A 24,784-nucleotide genomic window follows, 5' to 3' on the forward strand; every position below is an offset into this window, starting at 1 on the left:
GAGTCGTGCTTGGGTAGCTCGGTTGGTAGAGCACTTGCCCGCGAAAGGCAAAGGTCCCGAGTTCGAGTCTCGGTCCGGCACACAGTTTTAATCTGCCAGGAAGTTTCAGTTTAGTCATTGTTCGCTGTTGTTTTGGTGCGACTATTTTGTTTACAGGGAATTAATTATCTGCTTGAGTTTCTTATTGTGTGCAAGAGTTTCTTATTCCACATGAAACCAATGGGAAGAAGTAAGATGATCGCTGCTAAACAAGGTACATTTTATGGAAATCGGTTCAAATAAATCTTCTACTTTGTATTTTGAGTAATGTGTACCTACGATGTACATAAATAATTAGCATGGTTTATTTCAGTTGCAACAAAAATAGAAATCAAGAAATATCTGAGAGTTAAAGCTGTGGTTAATAAATAAAAATGTTCCAAAAAGATATATTAAAAGATAGTAACCATTACATATGCTTAAAAATCTTATTTTTGAGTAACACTGTTTAGAAGACAGGCAATTTTTTCAAGGTTTCCCATGGTATTCACAGACCAGTCCCCTTAACGAGGTTGCAGAGATTTGCTCACCCCATGGTCAATAGCACGAAACGTTTTGTGGTCTATTTTACAATGTTATTAATATAAGATCCAGACGGTGCAGCAACTGAGATTTTATGATCTGCAGAAACTTTCTAAATTTGTTCTTCGGTTTCTTGCATGGATCGAAGTTGATGACATGTGGCCACACAATATTCGGTGGAATAACAAGACACATTTTACAGCAGAAGGTGCAGTGAATACAGAGAACTGCCGAATTTAGGGTACCGTTAACCGATATGTTTTGCGAGAACAGCCATTCCACTCGACGTATACTGTATGACTGTGTGTGGATTCAAAGGCACCTTTATCCTCGGTCCGTTCTTCTTTCAAGAGAATACATCCACGGAGCCCGTCAGGTGCATTGTGACGTCTGTACGTTGTCGAGAGAGCCTTGTACAGTATATGATTCCGGCTAAGGGGAAGCGCAACTGAGTGGAAACCACGGCTTTTAAGCAAGATGGGGTAACAATTCATATCTCTCGCCCCATGAAGGATCTGCTTAGTGCTACCTTCCACGAATGTGTTATCTCCATAGGTTTTCCTGATGCATAGCCTGCTAAATCACTTGATCTGAATCCATACGACCTTTGGCTTTTGTGTATGTAAATGAATGCGATTACATGGGACACGTTCGGTCTCTTTCTGATCTGAAGGACAGTATCCAGGAAAAAGTCGCTCAGATTCCACAACAACTGCTGCGAACAACATTTGATCGCGTCTCTTTAAAGATGCAGAATCTCGTCGGCGCCTCCAGCACTCATATTGAAAAAATTTTGTAACTTGCGTTAATTATAAAATCAACACTACGCCCTTCTCACTTGGTTGACCTTTTATCCCCATGTCCCGTCCGGTCCTATGCCATCACACATGGAAGCATTTCTATCCAGAGTAAACCAGTTCCACATTAACGCATTAGAATATGTACAAACTTTCGCTGCCATACCGTAATTACAGCCCACACTGTACTTCTGTGAACAACTGCACTTTAATTGTAACGACACGGTACTTTGTAACACCATTCATAGACATGATAATATCTTCGTTCGGCTAGGAAGAGAGTCCGTAAGTTTCTTAATGTATTCCGTATCCAAATAAAGTCATTCAGTGATGATTAGAATCTGTTGAGCTTCCAGTTTTCAGGGACGTCAATTGCTAAGTTTCTCATGTTGTTCAAAATAGTCAGTCATTTCTATGGAATTAAGATTGGGTGATTTAGATAGCCGGTCTAGTTGCCATAGAGTTCCTGAGTCTTCGCCAAACTGGGAACGGGTGCGTCCAGCCCTGCTCACACTACTCTTGCCATCTTCCCTACTGGCTAGGATCTTTCTGAGCATCCTACATGCTGTATTAAGGGAGTGACTACTTTTCTGTCCGATGAACTTACATTATTTTGCTTTTCACAATTAATCGAGCGGGTTAATGCACCTTGGGTGGTGATAGAGAAAGAATATTTACCTTCACAAAGTCGAATTTATCGACATTCCACGGGTGTAGAGCAAATAGGCATTAGATTTCTACTTCTCTTCATTTATATGAAATTGTTGCTTGTGTAGCTGCACCGCGCTGGAGGAATGAAATTATGCTAAAGACGTCGTCAAGGAAACATCCGACTAGTGTTTCCATAAGTTTTAGGGAACGTTTTTCTACTTTCCTCATCTGCACGTCGACCATGCTCATATTTTTAAAAATCATTACCTGTAATGAAACAAGATGCAGTAACTTATCACTGGAAACGTACTTAGTCAGAAAACTTTGAAATGGTTATCTTGTCTTCCAGATTCTCTTTTTTGTGGATTTCGGGAAAAAACTCAAACTCCGGTCGTGTTTTTTAGGGAGACAACGAAGCCTTCGCCCTTTTCACGTGGGGTAAAGTTTTTGAACTTTTGTATATCAACGTGCACGGGAAAGTCATTTGACCGGCTGAATGTAATAAAATATTTACGTGTCAATTAAAAGTTATGAAATCCTCTTCTACAGCAGTCAAGACTCGTCCTCTACAAATAAAACGTCTCTTCTGAAACAAAAACCAAGAGAGATTCCTCTTCTCAAAAGCGTATTGGTGGTCCTCCTAAGTAAACTGCGTTCTCCTTCATTTAAAATAATAAATAATCAAATAAAAATAAAAAAGCCAAGTACCTGTTGTATAACGGACTAGGCTCCTTTCCTAAAATCGACAGTGCTACAATGCTAAATCAGAGAAGACTTTGCTTCTAAAAGATACAAGGATTTTCCAGGCTACAGAGAACGCAGGAGAAGCAAACGGAACAGGAGAGACACGACGACACCACAACAAGCACACAGACAACAGGACAACAATACGCACGAACACAATTCGGACACCAACACAACGACCCACACAACACACCCACTCACCGCAGAGCCCACTCAGGTGCCCACAATCGTCACTCAAAAGCTGACACACAAGCCAGACGCCAACACAAATACCAGCGGCCGCCAACACAGCCAACAATCCACCGGCCGACACGTCGAACATTACCTCAACACTCCGAAGAGTAATGGAAACATTATTCCCCTGACTCACGACCACCGAATTAGTCATGAAGATTATAGGGTGTTCCTCACAACTCTTCACGCAGTTCACGTCGGGCTCGCTCAACTGGACTAGCTTACAAGCCATAATCACGCCACTATTTACACCAATTCATGAATAACACGCCACACGACCCCCTAAACGCAGCGCCAACACTAACTCATAGATCCTGTTTTAGAATGCCAACGGGATCGCAAACAAAAGGGCCGAAATGGTTGCGTTCATGGATCGAAAGGATACTCGAATCAGCCTCGTGAACGAAACACTGCTGACGCCTCGCAAACAGCTAAACATCCCAGGCTATTGCGTTTATCGTAACTACCGAGCGGATGGCAGGAGGGAAGGTTGCAAAGCAATCATCATCCACAAAGACGTAGAACACCCGAACATCGAGCACCCTGCGCTTGAGAGACTAGAGGCCATGGCCGTCAGGGTCAAGTTCAACGGAGCCAACACCACAGTGGTATCGCCGTACAACACTCCTAGAACCATAATAACACGCGATATTACACAGTTCTGAACATAGTACCACGGGCTATCGCCGCTGGAGATCTAAACGCAAAACACCCCGACTGCACCCCACGAATACGTACCTTCAACGGCAAGAAACTATACGAAAATGCACTAGGCGAAACTACATTATACTTGGGCCAGGCGTTCCAATGTACGTGCCCACACAAGCCCGACACAGACCAGACGCGCTAGACATAGCCCTAATCAAGGGCAACACATGCACACACAACCTTATGGTTGAAAACGATCTCGCCTCAGACCACTTGCCTGTAATACTACACACGGAAGAAACACTGCAAGGTACAGAACCACGCAGGGTACTGAACTAAAAGCGCGTTAATTGGACACTGTTCATGGAAATTCTTGATGGTCGTATTCCGGATACCCACGAAATTAACAACACGCAACAAATTGATTAAGCAGTGGAGGCTCTTACTACTGCCGTCCAAGAAGCAATGACTGACGCCATTCCACGTACAATACAAAAAAAAAAAAAAAAACACTCGACTGCCCTGTCCCAGGAAATCTTGGGCCTTATCTCAATGAGGAACCGCCTCAGGAGATCCTGTAACGTACCACGCGCCCGTTCTATAAACTGCGCGTCGACATACTCCAGGGTATAATAGTGGACAAAATACAAACATTTCGAAACGAACAATGGGGACAGAAACTCACAGGCTAGATACCACATGTCTTGGCGTGTGGAAGCTAGCCAGACACTTCACCAGGGAGAAACATTACATTACCATCCTACAAGGTCCAGACGGAGAAGGCAGGGCTTATGGCCACAACACTTACAACGTCTTTCATGCCGAATCTGGCTCCTTCAGATTCAGTATTCACACCTGAAACGGACCAGGAGGTTACTCGACTTGTAGCCCAGCCCTCGCACTGCGAAATTAGACACACTAGTGCAAACGAAATTACATAAGCTATCAAGCACACCAACGCTAGAAAAGACCCTCGGCCTGATGGCATTCAAAACCGTGTCCTGCAGGAGTTCACGGACAGAGCCGTAGAATACCTCGCACAATTAACGAATGCCATCCTAAAACACAACCACTTCCCTGACTTGGAAGACGGCCAAGGTCCTGGTGTTCAGGAAGCCAGGGAAGACCACTCCCTTCCCCAAAGTTACCGACCCATCAGTCTGCTGTGCTCACTCAGTAAGATTGTTGAGAAGGCAATAATAAAACGCATCACTAGACAATGCATCGCCAATGACGCCCTAAGACAGGAGCAGTTCGGCTTTAGGAATCACGGCTCAACAACACAACAATTGCTCCGCGTAGTCGAACATATAACACAGGGCTACAACATGAACAAAGCCACAGGGGCCGTGTTCCTGGACATTGAAAAAGCTTTGGACCGTGTTTAGCACAAAGGCCTTATACGCAAACTAAGCGAAGCTGGTTTCCCGGACATGCAGGGCAAACAAACGACACAACACGGTATCCAAGCTGGAGTACCCCAGAGAAGCATCCTAGGGCCCATCTCGTTCAACCTGTACATTAATGACTTCCAAGCAACACAAAACACGACGTTAGCCATCTACACGGATGGCACAGCCATCCTTGCGCAATACTGGAAACCGTCGAACATTAATTCACGAATACAGACGGCACTCAGGACTGCCGAGCCTTGTTTGGAATGATGGGGTATTAAAGTAAACGTCGACAACTGAGAAACAGTTCTGTTCACACGCAGATCGAAACCACTGCGCAAACATCAGCACTGTAGACAGGTAACACAACATACACGCCCAATACGTTTCCAAGGGAAAGTCAGATATCTCGATGCCTGGCTGGACCGGAAACTTACATGGGGGGACCATATCGAATACGCTGTCAAACAGACCGCTCTCACGGCTCATACAATTATAGCGAGTGCTCAACAAGGAAAGTATACTGAATAGGGGGGTGTCGAGGTCCATATACATGACACTGATTAGACCTCTGATGACGTAAACAGCTTCCGTCTGGGGATATGCAGCTCCTATACGCCTGCACCGCCTGCAAATCATACAGAGCAAAGAGCTATGCATCATTAGCAACGCTCCACGTTACACACCCACCTTGCATCTTCACAATGAATACCGCCTTGAAACCCTCAAGGAAGTATTCAAAAAACACGCCTCATGACTATACAGGAACTCGAGACACTCGAACAATCCTTTCATCCTTACTCTGGGAAACTATGATCACAACCGCAGGTGCAAGCATAAGGGGCCGAAGACAATACTAGTCAAGGCATAACCACCTATGGCAAGCTAGCATACACAGTCAAGCGACAAACGTCGGCAATCCCCTGCATATCAGCAACGTTGACTGGATGTGGCAGCTGCTACTAAAGCCGACCAACAGGCTGCAGCAGGGAAACCGTCGATCTCGCACACTGATGCACAAACAACTCGCTAACATCACCGTACACTGTGCATCTGATATATGACCTATCGGACACAAAACGATGATGAACCTAACTGTTACAGGTATGCTGACGCTGACCAAGAGATCAACGAGGCACCTAGCGGCAGCCGCCGAGCAACACCACCGCGTGACGTCAAAGGTATCGACACACATACCAACCACTACTAACATGGCCTACCATTGCACCGCCTGTCGCAAGCAGCAAGACATCCGATACTGCTCTTAATACCCGACCTACCTATCGCAGAGGCTTTTTTTTTTTTTTTTTTTTTTTTGGCCCTTGGTACTTGCCTTGTCACTTTTTTCCCCTCTGCCCCTCAAACCGCTACCCTTCGTCCGACTTTCGACCTAATCTATCACCAGATGAGCGCGTATTAATGGTTAACCTTAACCAGATGTAAGCAAACATCGCAGTACCCACATCCTGCGACGCCTCACTTTAGTGAAAACTAACCCTTATGCAGAGATGGCTATCATGCTGGTATTAGCATGGATGGGCACCACATCTTACTAAGAAAAAGGCTTTTCTTCTAGAGTAACCAACTGATCTCTTTCAAAGCAATGACACACTTCTTCTGAAAGAAATTTTAGTTAATAGAATGTACTTGAACAGTGAGGGTAAACATGCTGTGTGACATGGATGATCGTTAAGTTCCGTGCTCCCTAAGAAGCCCATCAATTGCTTCGAACGTCTTCCTGTCGGGACACCTTCGTTCTGGAAATCTGTGTCGATACAAACGTACCGCGCCACGGCTATTGCCCCGTGCTAATCCATACATCAAACGGGCATCTGCCAACTCCGCATTTGTAAACATTGCACTGACTGCAAAACCACGTTCGTGATGAACACTAACCTGTTGATGCTACGTACTGATGCGCTTGATGCTAGTACTGTAGAGCAATGAGTCGCATGTCAACACAAGCACCGAAGTCAACATAACCTTCCTTCATTTGGGCTACCTGGCGGTGAATCGAGGAAGTACAGTACATACTGACGAAACTAAAATGAGCTCTAACATGGAAATTATGCGTTTCCGGACACATGTCCACATAACATCTATTCTTTATTTGTGTGTGAGGATTGTTTCCTGAAAGTTTGGCCTTACCTTTTTGTACAAAAAAATGGTTCAAATGGTTCTGATCACTATGGGACTTAACATCTGTGGTCATCAGTCCCCTAGAACTTAGAACTACTTAAACCTAACTAACCTAAGGACATCACACATATCCATGCCCGAGGCAGGTTTCGAACCTGCGACCGTAGCAGTCACGCGGGTCCGGACTGAGCGCCTGAACCGCTAGACCACCGCGGCCGGCCTTTTTTGTACACCTTGTATATAGTTTATATTATCATCGGTTATTTATTTACCAGCCCAGTCTCGTAAACTGACATACGGCCGGGAGAGCGGTGTGCTGACCACATGCCCCTCCATATCCGCATCCAGTGGCGCCTGTCGGCTGAGGATGACGCGGCGGCCGGTCGGTGCCGTCGGGCCTTCATGGCCTGTTCGGACGGAGTTTAATTTATTTATTTATTAGTGTATTACTTGACTAAAGAAGTAAGGCAGGGCATGTAAGTGTAAGTCGTGAACATCGCTAGTTTTGTGAAATTCCCACTCCTAATTATCTAAAAGACCTAATTTCAGCTATATAGAAAATTAATATGTATAATACTGGAAAGCAAAAGTAATATAAAATTGTGTCTTATTTGTTTAATACCAATTATGCTAAAAAAATTTAATAACTTCGAATGCCGCTATAGAAGTTAAGAGCCCTCGTAGTGGTCACATGAACAAATTGAGAAAGAACAGAGCAGAGCAGGGCGAGGGGTCTTTAGTCAGTGTCCTCATTTGAGGTAAGAACTGTGAGGCGAAGAGCCGCTGGTGTGGCTATCACACGTGGTAGACAGTTTGAACGTTTCGGTGAAGACAGTTTCCAATTGTGGAGACGAGTGATATTTGTTACGAGTTACCATGAACAACTGTACTGATCTTTGTATGTGATTCTGTTATTCAGTGGACTGAGTGAGCTAGATAAATGACGGAAATTAACCAGCATTGATGAATTTGGAGCATTGGATCAAGTCACTTTCCGAGTAAAAGCATTACCTGTGTAGTAACTTGCTGTTCTCATTTCATCCCCATCGACGCGCAGGTCGCCGAAGTGGCGTCAAATCGAAAGACCTGCACCAGGCGAATGGTCTACCCGACGGGAGGCCCTAGCCACACGACATTTCATTTCATTTTCACTTGCACTGCTATGATAAAATAATGTTAAGTTATTTCATTACTAGTTTCTGTGAGAACACCAGTTGAGGGAACGTATTTGTTCTTATTTGATTTTCCACATTTGTGCTTTCGTTGACTGTTCGATTGGCTGTATTATTGTTATTGAAGTTGTATAGGTCACAAGGCAACAGTAAACAATCAACCTCTGGACCAGAAGTCGAGTCACTAAATGTATAAGATGGCTATGTGTCTGCCCACAGAATTTTGTACCATGCATTGCTATATGTTAATCTCACCTTTAGTAACCAGCAGCACCGTGCAATGTTGCAGGTGCGATGTCTGACTGGGTATTATGGCAGTGTGTTGGTAGTCCCCCAGACATTAACGAAGGAAAATAACAAAAAAAAAAGAACCACACATCATAAACCCCTGTAAATCAGAAAAATTATTTACTGTACAGTCTCATCTACACCAAGACAGGATCACGCTACTGGGCACCATTCAGCCCAGGACCGACAAATGACAGTACGCACTGTAGCTGATTGCCATGGTGCTGCTACTGATCAAGTGGCGTCGGCACATGCAATTTGTCGCTGGTTGCAGCAACCGTGTATTTGTCCATGGAAGTTCGTGAAGACACCAACTTGATACATTATGTGACCAATTTCCAGCTTGCAAGAGAGTTATTCCAGTGGGGAAAGGTGTTTGATGTTGAGTGGTCTTCACAGGTGAGTCACCTTTTTCCAGGAAGGACCGAGATAACAGGATCTTTGTTCGGCTTAATGATGTTCAGGAGAATAATCATCTGGATGTCATTTCCAAACAGACCACATTAGGGGCTGGATCTGATATGATTTGGGGAGGATCAGGCTGAACAGAGAGCTTCCCTCATAGTTGTGATAAGCCCAGCATTGAATGTCCAGTGCTACCTGGATGAGACAATGGAGCTGTATGTCATTCCGGAGGCATGACGCTGATGCAGGAAAACGCTTGGCCTCGCATTGCCCTAATCATAACAGATTGTTTCAATGCAGCAGGCATTTCGGTGATGAAATGGACGGCCAAGAACCCTGAATGAAACCCAGTTGCGTTTGTGTGGGACTTCATGGGTCGAAGGCTAAGGCGTATAAATCCTCAGCCAGAAATAGTTAACGAATCGTTCGATGCACTGCAAAACATCTGGAACAACATCCCTCAGGCTTACATCAACTCTTAATCTGCAGCTGTTGTCGGTGATGCAAGATTGTTGTCCCTCCAGTTGCTTAAAATTCATTCCGATTTTTAAAAAGTTATTAAAATTGGAAAGTTTACCTTTCATGGCCCTGAAAATGATTTGAACATATAGAGCCCAGTAAAGGCCTTTTGATTTGGGATGCTATTGGGTGGAACCAGAAATCACAGTTATTGCACGTCCAGGGCACTATGACCAGTGTGGCCTACGTAAGTGACGCTGTGTGAGCCGTTGCCGTACCCTTTCTGCACAACGTCCCAGACGCCATTTATCAGCAAGACAATGCACGACCACATGTTGCTGCAAGAACACCGGCCTTTTTGGTTTCACAGGATGTCAGCCTTTCGCCCTAGCTTCCAGATCACCATACTTGTGGCCAATCATAAATGTGTGGGATATGTTGAAATGAGAGGTGCAGCGCTCTGACCCAGTCCCAACCACCACAGATGAACTTTGGAATCAGGTGAATGCAGCATGAATGTTTGTACAACAGGACGCCATTCGTGACTGATACGCTTTCATGGCACCACCCATGGAACAAGCTGTCAGGACTCATGGCGGAACCTGTGCCACTAGGACAAATGCTGAGGTGACTGAAATGATAATCATTTCTGCAAAACATACTAATATAAATGTCTTGCGAATAGAACGTCCTACCTCTAGTCGTCCACGGTGCTCCCTTTTTTCTGAACATGAGTGTTTATTTACATCCTGGAAATCGAGAATCTCAACGATTTTTGTCTATTATCGGCATCAACACTGGCAAGATATTGGTCTCGGAAATTCCAAGGCTATATCAAAATCTCTACAGTAGTGCTTCAGCCTAGACCGAACATATAAAAAGAAGTGAACAGGGGACTTCAGATCATGTACAACGAGAAGATTTCACTAAACATTTTTTATTTGCTTACTATAACGTGATTCCAACTTACATGTTATATTTCGATGGAGTAATGTTCACCTATTATGCTTTTGACGGATGATGAATGCAATGTATGTTAAAACGGCGAAAGATATTTTATATGTGATATAATTACAGTTTGACAAGCTTCCGATCTTTTATTTTACTTGTATTGTGAAACCTTGCTTCTTGTCCAATTTCATGATTCTTGGTCAATGGGAAGTGCCCAACAAAATTTAATGAGTGCTTTTACGAGTATCAAAACATGTGACGTACCGTACACGACCGAATCTTCCGACTGCTTTAACTTAGAAGCTTACAGTTTTTATACAACCTAGGGACCGTAGGTTTTAGTATGTCAGCTAAATTGAAACTTGATACGACAATCTGTTCCAGAGAGAAAGCGGTCTTAAATGATGGACAGACTGACAGACAGATAAAAAGTGAAAACATTTTCTTTCGTGTGATATAATTAGAAGTAAACAGTTTTCTGATTCACTCCTTATCATGCACTACAAAATCTTGCTTCATTTCAACTTCCATGACTCTAGATCAACGGGAAGCAACCTACAGATTCGGATGAGTGAGTTTGCGTGTTTCAAAGCATGTTACAAATACAGCCGAATCTTTTCATCGCGTTGACTTAGAACGTTAAATTTTTTACACCGTTAAGAGTCCATATCCTTAATGTCTGACATAAACTTGAACTTGATACGCAAGCGGGTTTCAGAGAAGAAGGAGTCTTAAAAGACAAACAGACTTACAGAAGGATACAAAAATGACAAAAAAATTCTTCCGTGTGATGCGATTAGAAATTAGCAGCTTTTGATATTTTGTTTACTTATTTTGTAAATGATTTATTCTTGCCATATTTCTTGATCCTATGTCAACAGGAAGCATCACATAGTTACTGGTGAGTGACTTTCCGGTTATAAAAATATGTGACATAAGTGGCCGTATCTTTTCATTGTATTGACTTAGAAGTTTACAATTTTTACGTCACCATGGTACCAAACACCTTAGTATGTATCATAAATTTGAACGTCATACGCCAAAATGTTACAGAGAAGAAGGGTCTTAAGAGACAGACAGACGAACAGATGTACACATACAAAATTACGTAAAAATCTTTTGTCATGTTATATAATTACAAATGAACAATTTTAGAATCTTCTCTTTGATTTTTACTGCGACGTTCTACTTATCACCGAATTTCATGATTCTAGGTCAACGGCAAGCACCCGTAAGATTTTGATGAGTAAGTTTTCGAGTACCAAAATATGTGACATGGTTCAAATGGCTCTGAGCACTATGGGACTCAACTGCTGTGGTCATCAGTCCCTTAGAACTTAGAACTAGGTAAACCCAACTAACCTAAGGACATCACACACATCCATGCCCGAGGCAGGATTCGAACCTGCGACCGTAGCAGCAGCGCGGCTCCGGACTGGAGCGCCTAGAACCGCACGACCACCGCGGCCGGCTAAATATGTGACATAATTGACCTTATCTTTCGATTGAAGTGACTTAGAAGCTTAACATTTTTACACTTCCAAACGACTATAGACCTTAATATTTGGCATACATTTCAACTCGATACGTCTAGCCGTTCCTAAGGAAAATTATTCTTAACAGCCGACAGACAGATAGACAGACAGATGGGCAACAAACCGATCATACAAGGGTTCAGATTTTACAGGCCGAGGTACGGAGCCCTAAAAAAGAAATAAGCGTTGCGACAAACTGTCAAAGCGCGGAATTCTGGCTGAACTCCGCTACACCCACCCCTACCATTATGTGCATCATGTGTCGCCGTCAGCTGTTCTCCCAAATTTGATTGTAAGGTCAACACATATGTTACAGTCGGGAAATTGGCAGTAGATGTCTATGATCTTAGTCAGTGATGGACTAATTTCGAAATTAATGCTAACAAGCTTCATATCTTCCAGACTTTTATCTTAATATTTTTCAAACCCCAGGACAATATGTTTCGTAATAGAGAGGTTTGTACAACTACATGAGTAGATAACTGCCAAAGTCATTTCAGTGAAGACCCTTGGCGCCCACCTACATAGGGAGAAATGATCATCACGATAAAATAAGAGAAATCAGGGCTCGCACAGAAAAATTTAAGTGCTTGTTTTTCCCGCGTGCGTTCGAGAGTGGAACGGTAGAGAGACAGCTTGAAGCTGGTTCATTGAACCCTCTGCCAGGCACTTCATTGTGAATAGCAGAGTAATCACGTAGATGTAGATAGATGTAGATGATATCAGTAAGATCGCTACGATTGCCCTCCGTAAGCTGTTAGTGGGCAAGACAAATGGTTCAAATGGCTCTGAGCACTATGGGACTCAACATCTATGGTCATAAGTCCCCTAGAACTTAGAACTACTTAAACCTAACTAACCTAACGACATCACACAACACCCAGTCATCACGCGGCAGAGAAAATCCCTGACCCCGCCGGGAATCGAACCTGGGAACCCGGGCGTGGGAAGCGAGAACGCTACCGCACGACCACGAGCTGCGGACTGGGCAAGACAGAGATACTCTTATTCCCAAGGAGGATTTCGGAACATCTATAAATTCGTTTCATGAGGCAGAGTTACAGAGAATGATTAACGAAGCTAGTGCAGTTATTATATATAATGACAACTGGATATTAACTGGTGACGCTAAACGTCAGAATGTATTAAAGAACTTCATATATCACTACGTGCTAATACATACGAGACACATAGAACTATGACTGTCTGCTTACGACGGCTCTTTTTAATTTTTTGTGCACTACGTGTAATTATAGGCCTGTACGACTCTTGATTTCTGTGATACAGCGTATCATTTCACAAACTGAAATGTCCTAGCGCATTTTTCAGTTTTATCATGTAATTTTATTATGTGTTAGTCCAACATAACAGATTGTGGTCCTTTCTCTCTCTCTTTAACTCCCAGGCTCTCTTTTCCACTCCCTCCCTCTCCCTCCCTCCAACCCTGTCAACCTCCCTCTCTCCCTCCCTCCCTGTCTCCCTGCCTCCCTGTCTCCCTCTCTCCCTCCCACTCTCCCATTCTCTATCTTCCCTCATCATTTCCCTTTCTCTCTAACGTGCCTCCACTCTACGTTTCAATCTTTATAAGTGTCTAGATAGCTTTCCTCTCCTGTTTCTACATAAATGTGCATAAAAATAGGATGAGTAATAAAACTGGATTGTGTACATTTGGGAGGTTTCATCGACCGAAGCAGAGTTGAGAATTACTGCCAGGAATAGGAACACATTTGGGACACTGTTTCGAACAACATGTACGCTAAAAGCGCTTCGTGAGTTCCTTAGCCTTCCTTTCGTAAAAGCACGAAGGGAAGCCCTGGCAATACGCACTGTGTTAAAAAAAATTGAATATATCCGCACTTTCAAATTCTTTAGCATGTGCCGATCGTTGATCATCCTGTCAAATGTACTTGCAAAGCCAGACAAGATTCTACCCTGCAGTATTTACCGTTTCCTCGATGGCAAGAGCAGGGATCTCCTTTAGAGACCATTCTAAAAGGGCGACACTTCGCCGATATCCGATGATTGATCGGATGCACTCCGCGCATTTCAAAGTATGGCTCGGCATTTGCTGAATCACCGATATTCTGGAGGAAGCCTTGAATGTGTCACAGCTTCCCTTTCATACTTGTTGTGTTGCTTATCTTAGTCTTTAAAGATCCGTTAGAAAACAATACAACGCGTTCTGATTACCAATAACTATATGCAACAATAAGCGTTATAGGATATAGTCTGTAAGTAAACTTAAGGGTGAGTAGTGCTCGTAGCCTTTTCTGCAAGAACGCTATGACTATCCTTCAGAACACTAGGAATCAGGGTCCCACTAAGCTGTGTGCACTGACTGAGGAAAGCGTTATTAAGCCTTTTTTGTGTTATTTATACAGGGTGTTACAAAAAGGTACGGCCAAAGTTTCAGGAAACATTCCTCATACACAAAGAAAGAAAATATGTTATGTGGAAGTGTCCGGAAACGCTTACTTTCCATGTTAGAGCTCATTTTATTACCTCTCTTCAAATCACATTAATCGTGGAATGATTACAACAGAACGTACCAGCGTGACTTCAAACACTTTGTTACAGGAAATGTTCAAAATGTCCTCCGTTAGCGAGGATACATGCATCCAGCCTCCGGCGCATACAAACCCTGATGCGCTGATGCAGCCCTGGAGAATGGCGTATTGTATCACAGCCGTCCACAATACGAGCACAAAGAGTCTCTACATTTGGTACCGGGGTTGCGTAGACAAGAGCTTTCAAATGCCCCCATAAATGAAAGTCAAGAGGGTTGAGGTCAGGAGAGCGTGGAGGCCATGGAATTGGTCCGCCTCTACCAATCCATCGATCACCGAATCTCTTGTTGAGAAGGGTACGAACACTTCGACTTAAATGTGCAGGAGCTCCATTGTGCATGAACCTCATGTTGTGTCGTACTTGTAAAAGCACATGTTCTAGCAGCACAGGTAGAGTATCCCGTATGAAATCATGATAACGTGCTCCATTGAGCGTAGGTGGAAGAACATGGGGCCCAATCAAGACATCACCAACAATGCCTGCCCAAACATTCACAGAAAATCTGTGTTGATGACGTGATTGCACAATTGCGTGTGGATTCTCGTCAGCCCACACATGTTGATTGTGAGAATTTACAATTTGATCAGGTTGGAATGAAGCCTCATCCGTAAAGAGAACATTTGCACTGAAATGAGGATTGACACATTGTTGGATGAACCATTCTCAGAAGCGTACCCGTGGAGGCCCATCATCTCCCGATAGTGCCTGCACACGCTGTACATGGTACGGAAACAACTGGTTCTCCCGTAGCACTCTCCATACAGTGACGTGGTCAACGTTAGCTTGTACAGCAGCAACTTCAATGACGCTGACATTAGGGTTATCGTCAACCGCACGAAGAATTGCCTCGTCCATTGCAGGTATCCTCGTCGTTCTAGGTCTTCCCCAGTCGCGAGTCATAGGCTGGAATGTTCCGTGCTCCCTAAGACGCCGATCAATTGCTTCGAACGTCTTCCTGTCCGGACACCTTCGTTCTGGAAATCTGTCTCGATACAAACGTACCGCGCCACGGCTATTGCCCCGTACAAATCCATAGATCGAATGGGCATCTGCCAACTCCGCATTTGTAAACATTGCACTGACTGCAAAATTAAGTTCGTGATGAACACTAACCTGTTGATGCTACGTACTGATGTGCTTGATGCTAGTACTGTAGAGCAATGAGTCGCATGTCAACACAAGCACCGAAGTCAATATTACTTCCTTCAATTGGGCCAACTGGCGGTGAATGGAGGAAGTACAGTACATACTGACGAAACTAAAAAGAGCTATAACATGGAAATTAAGCGTTTCCGGACACATGTCCACATAACATCTTTTCTTTACTTGTATGTGAAGAATGTTTCCTGAAAGTTTGGCCGTACCTTTTTGTAACACCCTGTAGATTTAGCGAGTGACTTGGCCGATTCGTTGAGTTGAGATGAAAGCACACTTTGAAATTCTGAAGTTATCACAGATATAACATAGGGGACGAAAATTTACCTACGACTTTTACAGAAAACAGAGTGAAATTATAACAGTTGAAGGGAACCAATGAGAAGCAGTAATTGATTAGAGAGTGAGACATAGTTATAGCCTATTCTCTGTTCCATGTAATCAGCTCATCATGTAATCTGTAAATAAAACAATGAGAAATATGAATGAATTAGGGTAGGAAATGCGAAAAGGATAGCCGCAGAAATGTTAATTATCATATCCAAAAAATCAAGTTAATTCATGAATTTTATATTTGCTAGTAGCCTAATGTCTGCAGTCGCGGTTCACTTCAAGTCCCCGCGCCACAGCACCGTTGCACGACTGCAAGAACAGACGAAACAAAATGGGGTAATCTACTGATAAAATTAAGTGTCGCGTAATCTTTCGAAAAGGAGCCTTGTTTGCTGTTTAGGAATCACGGCTGTTGCGGTAAGTTGAAAAGAATTTATTTATATCATCGAAAGAGCATAGTCCCATGAAAGGCAAAGATTTTATGTTCATATCTCAGTAAAAGGCACAGTTTCAACCTATGACGAAATTTAAAATCAGCACACATTCCAGAGCTGAGTGAAAAAATTCATTATGAATGAAAACTTTGTTGGCATTCCGTGTCAACATCAAATGTTATTGAAAGCCACCTTTAACGTATAATGATGTACCTACACCTTGAGAACCCAAATCCAGATTAAAATACTTTTAGGAAACTCCCCTTTCAGCATAGCAGCGCCCTCAGGCTGATGTCAATATAGTGTAGAACTAGGAAGAGCTCAGCCCCACTTCGACACCTCGACTACAGTAGTCGGCATCATATTATAGGACCAATGAAGTGTTTAAGTTTCAGTTGAACTTGTAGTGTTGTTAATGTCCAACGTTATGCCACAAGATAACAGTTGTTGATCAGTGCATCAAGTGATGCTCTTCTAGTTCTTGACAGTTGTAAATTATCCAGTACCTCTATGGCAAAGAAATTTGTCAAAGTTAAGTAAACTAATATTTCGTCTGTACTCGTTTGATGAGCCTTCTCACAGATCAATCAAAGAACCCAGAGCTGTGGCCAGACGAAAGGAGTTTCGCCTGGTCACAACACAAACACATGTGACTAAAAGCTTATTACAAATGATCGCTTCAATTGTATTACAAAGTGGACTGCGTAATTTAATCACATTACATTGACGTGTTCACTATAAACCTAAGAATTTCACAGTCTTTTTTATGGATTTTCCCTTGTTGGGCCTTGGGAAAAAAACCGTTTCTAAAATCGTTTAATCCTATTTTTAAAATAAAGTAGATACACTCATATCACTTTCACAGGCAAGTGAAATTAGTTAGGATGTGTTACCAAACAAGTCTTTTTCTTTGGCCATCATGCTCAGGAAGCAGAGAAAATTCCTTTCGTAAATAACATCTCTTTTTTCTTACTGCAGTGGATATTATTTGTTCCGACGCATTTCGCGTTTTACTTTAAGGCATCTTATGCAGTTTTATTTTGATATGCGACGTTTGTAGAGTATAAAAACGTTCGTGTCCTTTTTTGCGTAAATAAATGATTACTTACAACTATTAGGGATTTTGTCTGGCATCTGCGTTTCCCCGTCATCTGGTCACGTGCTGGACGTCACACTATAACTTTGTAAGTAGGCTGTTTATGTTTTCTTATTGGCAACGTTACGTAGCGCTCTATATGAAAATAACTGGCTGTGCTGTGTGCAGTCTGTGGCTAGTTTGCATTGTTGTCTGCCATTGTAGTGTTGGGCAGCGGCAGCTGGATGTGAACAGCGCGTAGCGTTGCGCAGTTGGAGGTGAGCCGCCAGCAGTGGTGGTTGTGGGGAGAGAGATGGCGGAGTTTTAAAATTTGTTATACTGGATATTATGAACTGCTATATATATTATGACTATTAAGGTAAATACATTGTTTGTTCTCTATTAAAATCTTTCATTTGCTAACTATGCCTATCAGTAGTTAGTGCTTACCGTAGTTTGAATCTTTTATTTAGCTGGCGGTAGTGGCGCTCGCTGTATTGCAGTAGTTCGAGTAACAAAGATTTTTGGTGAGGTAAGTGATTTGGGAAATGTATAGGTTAATGTTAGTCAGGGCCATTCATTTGTAGGGATTTTGAAAGTCAGATTGCGTTGCGCTAAAAATATTGTGTGTTAGTTTAAGCACAGTCTTGTACAATTTTTCTAAGGGGACGTTTCATATGGCGACCCTGCCAGGATACCTCACTGGAATCTTCTGATTTTTTCTTGTAGTTTGTGTAATTAGTGTAGATTTTGTTTATTGCTAGTGCATAATTGTATTGAGAATCTCCTTTGTAGTTGCAGTCTTTCATTGTTATACAGTAAAACAGTTGTGGCATGCATGTAGATTTGCACCAAGTATTTCGCAGCTGCGCTTGCAATTAACTAGATATTATTTTCAGTGCTATGTTAATGTATTCCCCTATTTTTCCTCTTCAAATTGTGTTTTTCTGTGTTGTTGTGTGAAATATTGTGACAATAATGGCGTGTGAAAAACGTAATACTAGGCTCCAAAGTAAACTGAGAAATGACAGTGAAGACGAAAGTAGTGTGTAGTGTGCCACCATGTAACGAATTAACTAATGTTCAACATAGTAATTTGGTAACTGTGCATAGGGAAATGGAGCGGGCGGCAAACAATGGCATAGGCAGTGAAACAATTAATGAACAGGGAAGCATTATCGATCGATCGCTCGTCAACAGCTCGCCTCAGCAATCCGAAATGATAGGACACAATTTTGCAAATACTGTAGATTCAGGTTTTGCGTCCTCACCGTTTTCTCAAATAAGTCAAGATACATTTTCTGCTTGTCAAAATGTGAATGTTGCTGGTGCAAATGCACTGCCGAAAAGCGTAGAGGAACAGATTCCAGACACTAATGCATTGTTATTACAATTAATGCAACAAATGGGACAAAATCTTCAAAAGTTAGACACAATGGAACAAAATCAGAGACAAACACAGCAAAAGCTTCAAAAGTTAGACACAATGGAACAAAATCTTCAAATGTTAGACACAATGGAACAAAATCTTCGGAAGTTAAGACACCACACTTGAACAAACACGTGAAGATTTAACTACTGAGTTACCTAACATTGAATCGAAATGTCAAAAAGTCTGTAATGACGTAAAAACACAAATTTGTGAGCATTTTCAACCTATTTTTTCGTGGCACGAAAATGCATTACAGAATCACGAAGTAGCCATAAAAGAACTGCAAACCATTGTTCATGAAAATCATGAGACCTTGTGGGCTAAAATTGACTCAGTTGCATCTACAGATTCAGTTATGCAACTTGCAAAAACTCAGGAAAACTTAAAGGACACAGTAGATTCGATTTCAACACAAATGGACACTCTGAAACTTGGTTCAGAAAAACACACTGAGGAAATGTGTTCACTATCCGAGAAAGTAGCCGAACTTTCGGATCAGGTCACTAACTTATTTACAAAGGTAGATGATGATCTGAATGACACAAGACCTGTAGCCTTCACTGACACAGAAGAGTATGAACAAATTAGAAAATTCAAACAAAATCAAAATCAAATCAATACACAGCACAAAAGAGAAATCCAGGGAGTACAAGATCAGTTGACGCAGGTAATACAAGAATTACATATTTCAGAGGACACTCGCGCTCCAGTACGGGAAGAGGGACATAGAAATATGGAACAACCACAAAATAATAACACAGGACACTTCGGAAATTATGAAAGAAATTGGCAAGGCGCATTGGATTTTGAGATGGAACTGCCGAAACGAAGTAACAATGAGCGATGTGCGACTCGCCGACACGATGATTTTGACTATAAGCTGTTCATTACTACACGTAAATTCAAAACATTTAAGAATTCTGGCAACGACATTCATCCACAAGCATGGCTTCATCAATTTTCTCATTGTTTTCCTCCCAACTGGTCATTGGAGCACAGGTTAGAATTTATGTGTGGCTACTTGGAGAATAAACCAGCTGTAAGAATGCGATCGGTCATTCACGATTGTCACAGTGAAGGAGAATTTTACCATGCGTTCCTCTCAGCATATTGGTCTCAAGCTACACAAGACCGAGTAAAACACAGCATCATAATGATGAAACATTTCGAACAATCTGAATTTTGATATGCGACGTTTGTAGAGTATAAAAACGTTCGTGTCCTTTTTTGCGTAAATAAATGATTATTTACAACTATTAGGGATTTTGTCTGGCATCTGCATTTCCCCGTCATCTGGTCACGTGCTGGACGTCACACTATAACTTTGTAAGTAGGCTGTTTATGTTTTCTTATTGGCAACGTTACGTAGCGCTCTATATGAAAATAACTGGCTGTGCTGTGTGCAGTCTGTGGCTAGTTTGCATTGTTGTCTGCCATTGTAGTGTTGGGCAGCGGCAGCTGGATGTGAACAGCGCGTAGCGTTGCGCAGTTGGAGGTGAGCCGCCAGCAGTGGTGGTTGTGGGGAGAGAGATGGCGGAGTTTTAAAATTTGTTATACTGGATATTATGAACTGCTATATATATTATGACTATTAAGGTAAATACATTGTTTGTTCTCTATTAAAATCTTTCATTTGCTAACTATGCCTATCAGTAGTTAGTGCCTACCGTAGTTTGAATCTTTTATTTAGCTGGCGGTAGTGGCGCTCGCTGTATTGCAGTAGTTCGAGTAACGAAGATTTTTGGTGAGGTAAGTGATTTGGGAAACGTATAGGTTAATGTTAGTCAGGGCCATTCATTTGTAGGGATTTTGAAAGTCAGATTGCGTTGCGCTAAAAATATTGTGTGTTAGTTTAAGCACAGTCTTGTACAATTTTTCTAAGGGGACGTTTCATATGGCGACCCTGCCAGGATACCTCACTGGAATCTTCTGATTTTTTCTTGTAGTTTGTGTAATTAGTGTAGATTTTGTTTATTACTAGTGCATAATTGTATTGAGAATCTCCTTTGTAGTTGCAGTCTTTCATTGTTGTACAGTAAAACAGTTGTGGCATGCATGTAGATTTGCACCAAGTATTTCGCAGCTGCGCTTGCAATTAACTAGATATTATTTTCAGTGCTATGTTAATGTATTCCCCTATTTTTCCTCTTCAAATTGTGTTTTTCTGTGTTGTTGTGTGAAATATTGTGACAATAATGGCGTGTGAAAAACGTAATACTAGGCTCCAAGGTAAACTGAGAAATGACAGTGAAGACGAAAGTAGTGTGTAGTGTGCCACCATGTAACGAATTAACTAATGTTCAACATAGTAATTTGGTAACTGTGCATAGGGAAATGGAGCGGGCGGCAAACAATGGCATAGGCAATGAAACAATTAGTGAACAGGGAAGCATTATCGGTCGATCGCTCGTCAACAGCTCGCCTCAGCAATCCGAAATGATAGGACACAATTTTGCAAATACTGTAGATTCAGGTTTTGCGTCCTCACCGTTTTCTCAAATAAGTCAAGATACATTTTCTGCTTGTCAAAATGTGAATGTTGCTGGTGCAAATGCACTGCCGAAAAGCGTAGAGGAACAGAATCCAGACACTAATGCATTGTTATTACAATTAATGCAACAAATGGGACAAAATCTTCAAAAGTTAGACACAATGGAACAGAATCTTCTAAAGTTAGACACAATGGAACAAAATCAGAGACAAACACAGCAAAAGCTTCAAAAGTTAGACACAATGGAACAAAATCTTCAAAAGTTAGACACAATGGAACAAAATCTTCGGAAGTTAAGACACCACACTTGAACAAACACGTGAAGATTTAACTACTGAGTTACCAAATATTGAATCGAAATGTCAAAAAGTCTGTAATGACGTAAAAACACAAATTTGTGAGCATTTTCAACCTATTTTTTCGTGGCACGAAAATGCATTACAGAATCACGAAGTAGCCATAAAAGAACTGCAAACCATTGTTCATGAAAATCATGAGACCTTGTGGGCTAAAATTGACTCAGTTGCATCTACAGATTCAGTTATGCAACTTGCAAAAACTCAGGAAAACTTAAAGGACACAGTAGATTCGATTTCAACACAAATGGACACTCTGAAACTTGGTTCAGAAAAACACACTGAGGAAATGTGTTCACTATCCGAGAAAGTAGCCGAACTTTCGGATCAGGTCACTAACTTATTTACAAAGGTAGATGATGATCTGAATGACACAAGACCTGTAGCCTTCACTGATGCAGAAGAGTATGAACAAATTAGAAAATTCAAACAAAATCAAAATCAAATCAATACACAGCACAAAAGAGAAATCCGGGAAGTACAAGTTCAGTTGATGCAGGTAATACAAGAATTACATATTTCAGAGGACACTCGCGCTCCAGTACGGGAAGAGGGACATAGAAATATGGAACAACCACAAAATAACAACACAGGACGCTTCGGAAATTATGAAAGAAATTGGCAAGGCGCATTGGATTTTGAGATGGAACCGCCGAAACGAAGTAACAATGAGCGATGTGCGACTCGCCGACACGATGATTTTGACTATAAGCTGTTCATTACTACACGTAAATTCAAAACATTTAAGAATTCTGGCAACGACATTCATCCACAAGCATGGCTTCATCAATTTTCTCATTGTTTTCCTCCCAACTGGTCATTGGAGCACAGGTTAGAATTTATGTGTGGCTACTTGGAGAATAAACCAGCTGTAAGAATGCGATCGGTCATTCACGATTGTCACAATGAAGGAGAATTTTACCATGCGTTCCTCTCAGCGTATTGGTCTCAAGCTACACAAGACCGAGTAAAACACAGCATCATAATGATGAAACATTTCGAACAATCTGAATTTTCCAGTCTTGTGAAATAATTTGAAGACATGTTGCACAAGAATCAGTAACTGTCAAACCCATACAGCCCCTCGGAACTCATACGCATTTGCTTAATCAAATTACCTGAACATTTACGACATATTATTTTGGCAGGACGTTGCAAAGACGACATTGAAGCTTTTCAGGGACTGTTACAAGAACTGGAAATTGACACTGACAATAGCGGAACGCGAAAACAGGAGCACAACAATTACAGATCACATCTGTCACAATTCCGCGATGATAGAAATAATATACGACCAGGCTATTCTTTCAATGTAAATCTTGACCAAAACAGACGCCACCCGTATGACAACCGTTGGCAGAGTAGTAATAATTACAGGGAAAGATCACCTCTCCGCAGTAATGACTATCACAGAGACAATGAGAGAAACAGACAATATGGGAACCAAAATAATTATTATCAAGGGAGACAGAATAACTTTATACACAATGGTCCAGCACGCAGTTATGACTCAGGGAGAAATTCTCCACCACGTGACCGACAAGAAAGAAAGTACAGGAACTACCGACATGACGACAGACGATATAATCATAACGACAGACCTGAATTGCATCAGAACTGGCGGGATTCAAACAGAGCATGGCACTTTCGACAACGTGAATTTGTAGAAGCTAGGTCTCTTAATCCCAATAACGACGCGCGCCAACAAAGGAACAGACAATGACTTGCACCGCAGGCAGCCGCATGCGCCCGCTGGCTCAAAGAAAAATAACATAGATGCTAACCTTGAGAAAAATTCCAGTATTCTTTACCGACGTATGCCATATGATAATTGCGTTAAAGTTGAAACTCTGCGTACTAGGAAGAGCAAAGGGCTACACCACATTTCACATATAAAACCGTTTATTGAAAGATAATCTGCTTTTTAACTTAGTCTTTGTTATAAAATTTTTCACTTCACACTACCAGTACCCTTTGTCACACTGAGAAACTGTTAACATGCAACAATGTTTTGAAGTTCAATATCCACTGAAGAATCAAGAGAACTTATTTAAACAGAAATTACGAATGCATTGTTATTGCGAACAGACGACACAGTGTTATTGTGTGTGTACATTCTTGCTTGTTAGTTGCATGATTACGTAACGACTATAAGGCTCACATACTTAGAACATATACTGGTGCTGCTAATGAGATTTTAATGCAACATTTTGGTTCACTTGAAAATACATTCTGGATTTAAAGTACTTTCTGTGAGATACCAGATGAGACAGTGGTTAGTTTATGTGACAGCTACACGATTTTATCACGACGCTACTAATGAGTGACAATTTACAATGTTGCTTTTGCGGTGTTTCTGTTTTATATCTGCACAGTTTTTCTGAATTCTTCTGGAAAGTAAATCATGTTTAATAGTAACTTTTGTGGTATAGCTACAAGGAGACAGCCTTTTCGTAGCACAACATTACGTTACAGCATAGTACTTTCTTCATCACGGCAATAAGCGTAATAAGTAAGATATCTATACACAAAGCATTTCACTTTTGTTTATCATGAGGTAAGTACATTGGCTTCTGCAGAACTTATCTTTCGGAGGAAAATAACTATGACACTTCCACAGAGATTATCTTACAACAAGATGCACATTTAGCGCTACAGGACACGCATTTCAGTGATTAATTTTGTACTTAAAACATTTATTTTTAAAGATTTTTGAATTACAAAGAAAGTTTTCCGAGATACATTTCATTCCATTGCAGTAATCTGTAACACCTGAGGGTATAATTACAATAATCCTCAGGGGGGTACAAGCTTACTTTGTGTATCATGTGTTTGGCAAGTAGAAGCAGCCCTAGCTAATATGGTATTTGCTTACACAACTTTACACATCGGTACCATATTTCTCTAACACAGAATTACACAGCTATCTGATCATTTAACTGAGAGATAAACTTTTTTTACT

The 24,784-nt window shown here is 41.7% G+C and overlaps 1 protein-coding gene across 1 annotated transcript in view; it reads left to right on the forward strand.

Annotated features, from left to right (window-relative positions):
• The window catches only part of LOC126116861 (uncharacterized), a 439,575-nt gene that overhangs the window by 103,758 nt on the left and 311,033 nt on the right, over positions 1–24,784 (forward strand). The window contains exon 2 of the mRNA XM_049915038.1: positions 6,134–6,210. Within this exon, the coding sequence (XP_049770995.1) occupies positions 6,136–6,210 (75 nt within the window). The 5' untranslated portion in view covers positions 6,134–6,135. The remainder of the gene's footprint in view (positions 1–6,133; positions 6,211–24,784) is intronic.

The sequence above is a fragment of the Schistocerca cancellata genome, chromosome 1 (assembly GCF_023864275.1).
Source record: "Schistocerca cancellata isolate TAMUIC-IGC-003103 chromosome 1, iqSchCanc2.1, whole genome shotgun sequence".
NCBI classification, from domain to species: domain Eukaryota; kingdom Metazoa; phylum Arthropoda; class Insecta; order Orthoptera; family Acrididae; genus Schistocerca; species Schistocerca cancellata.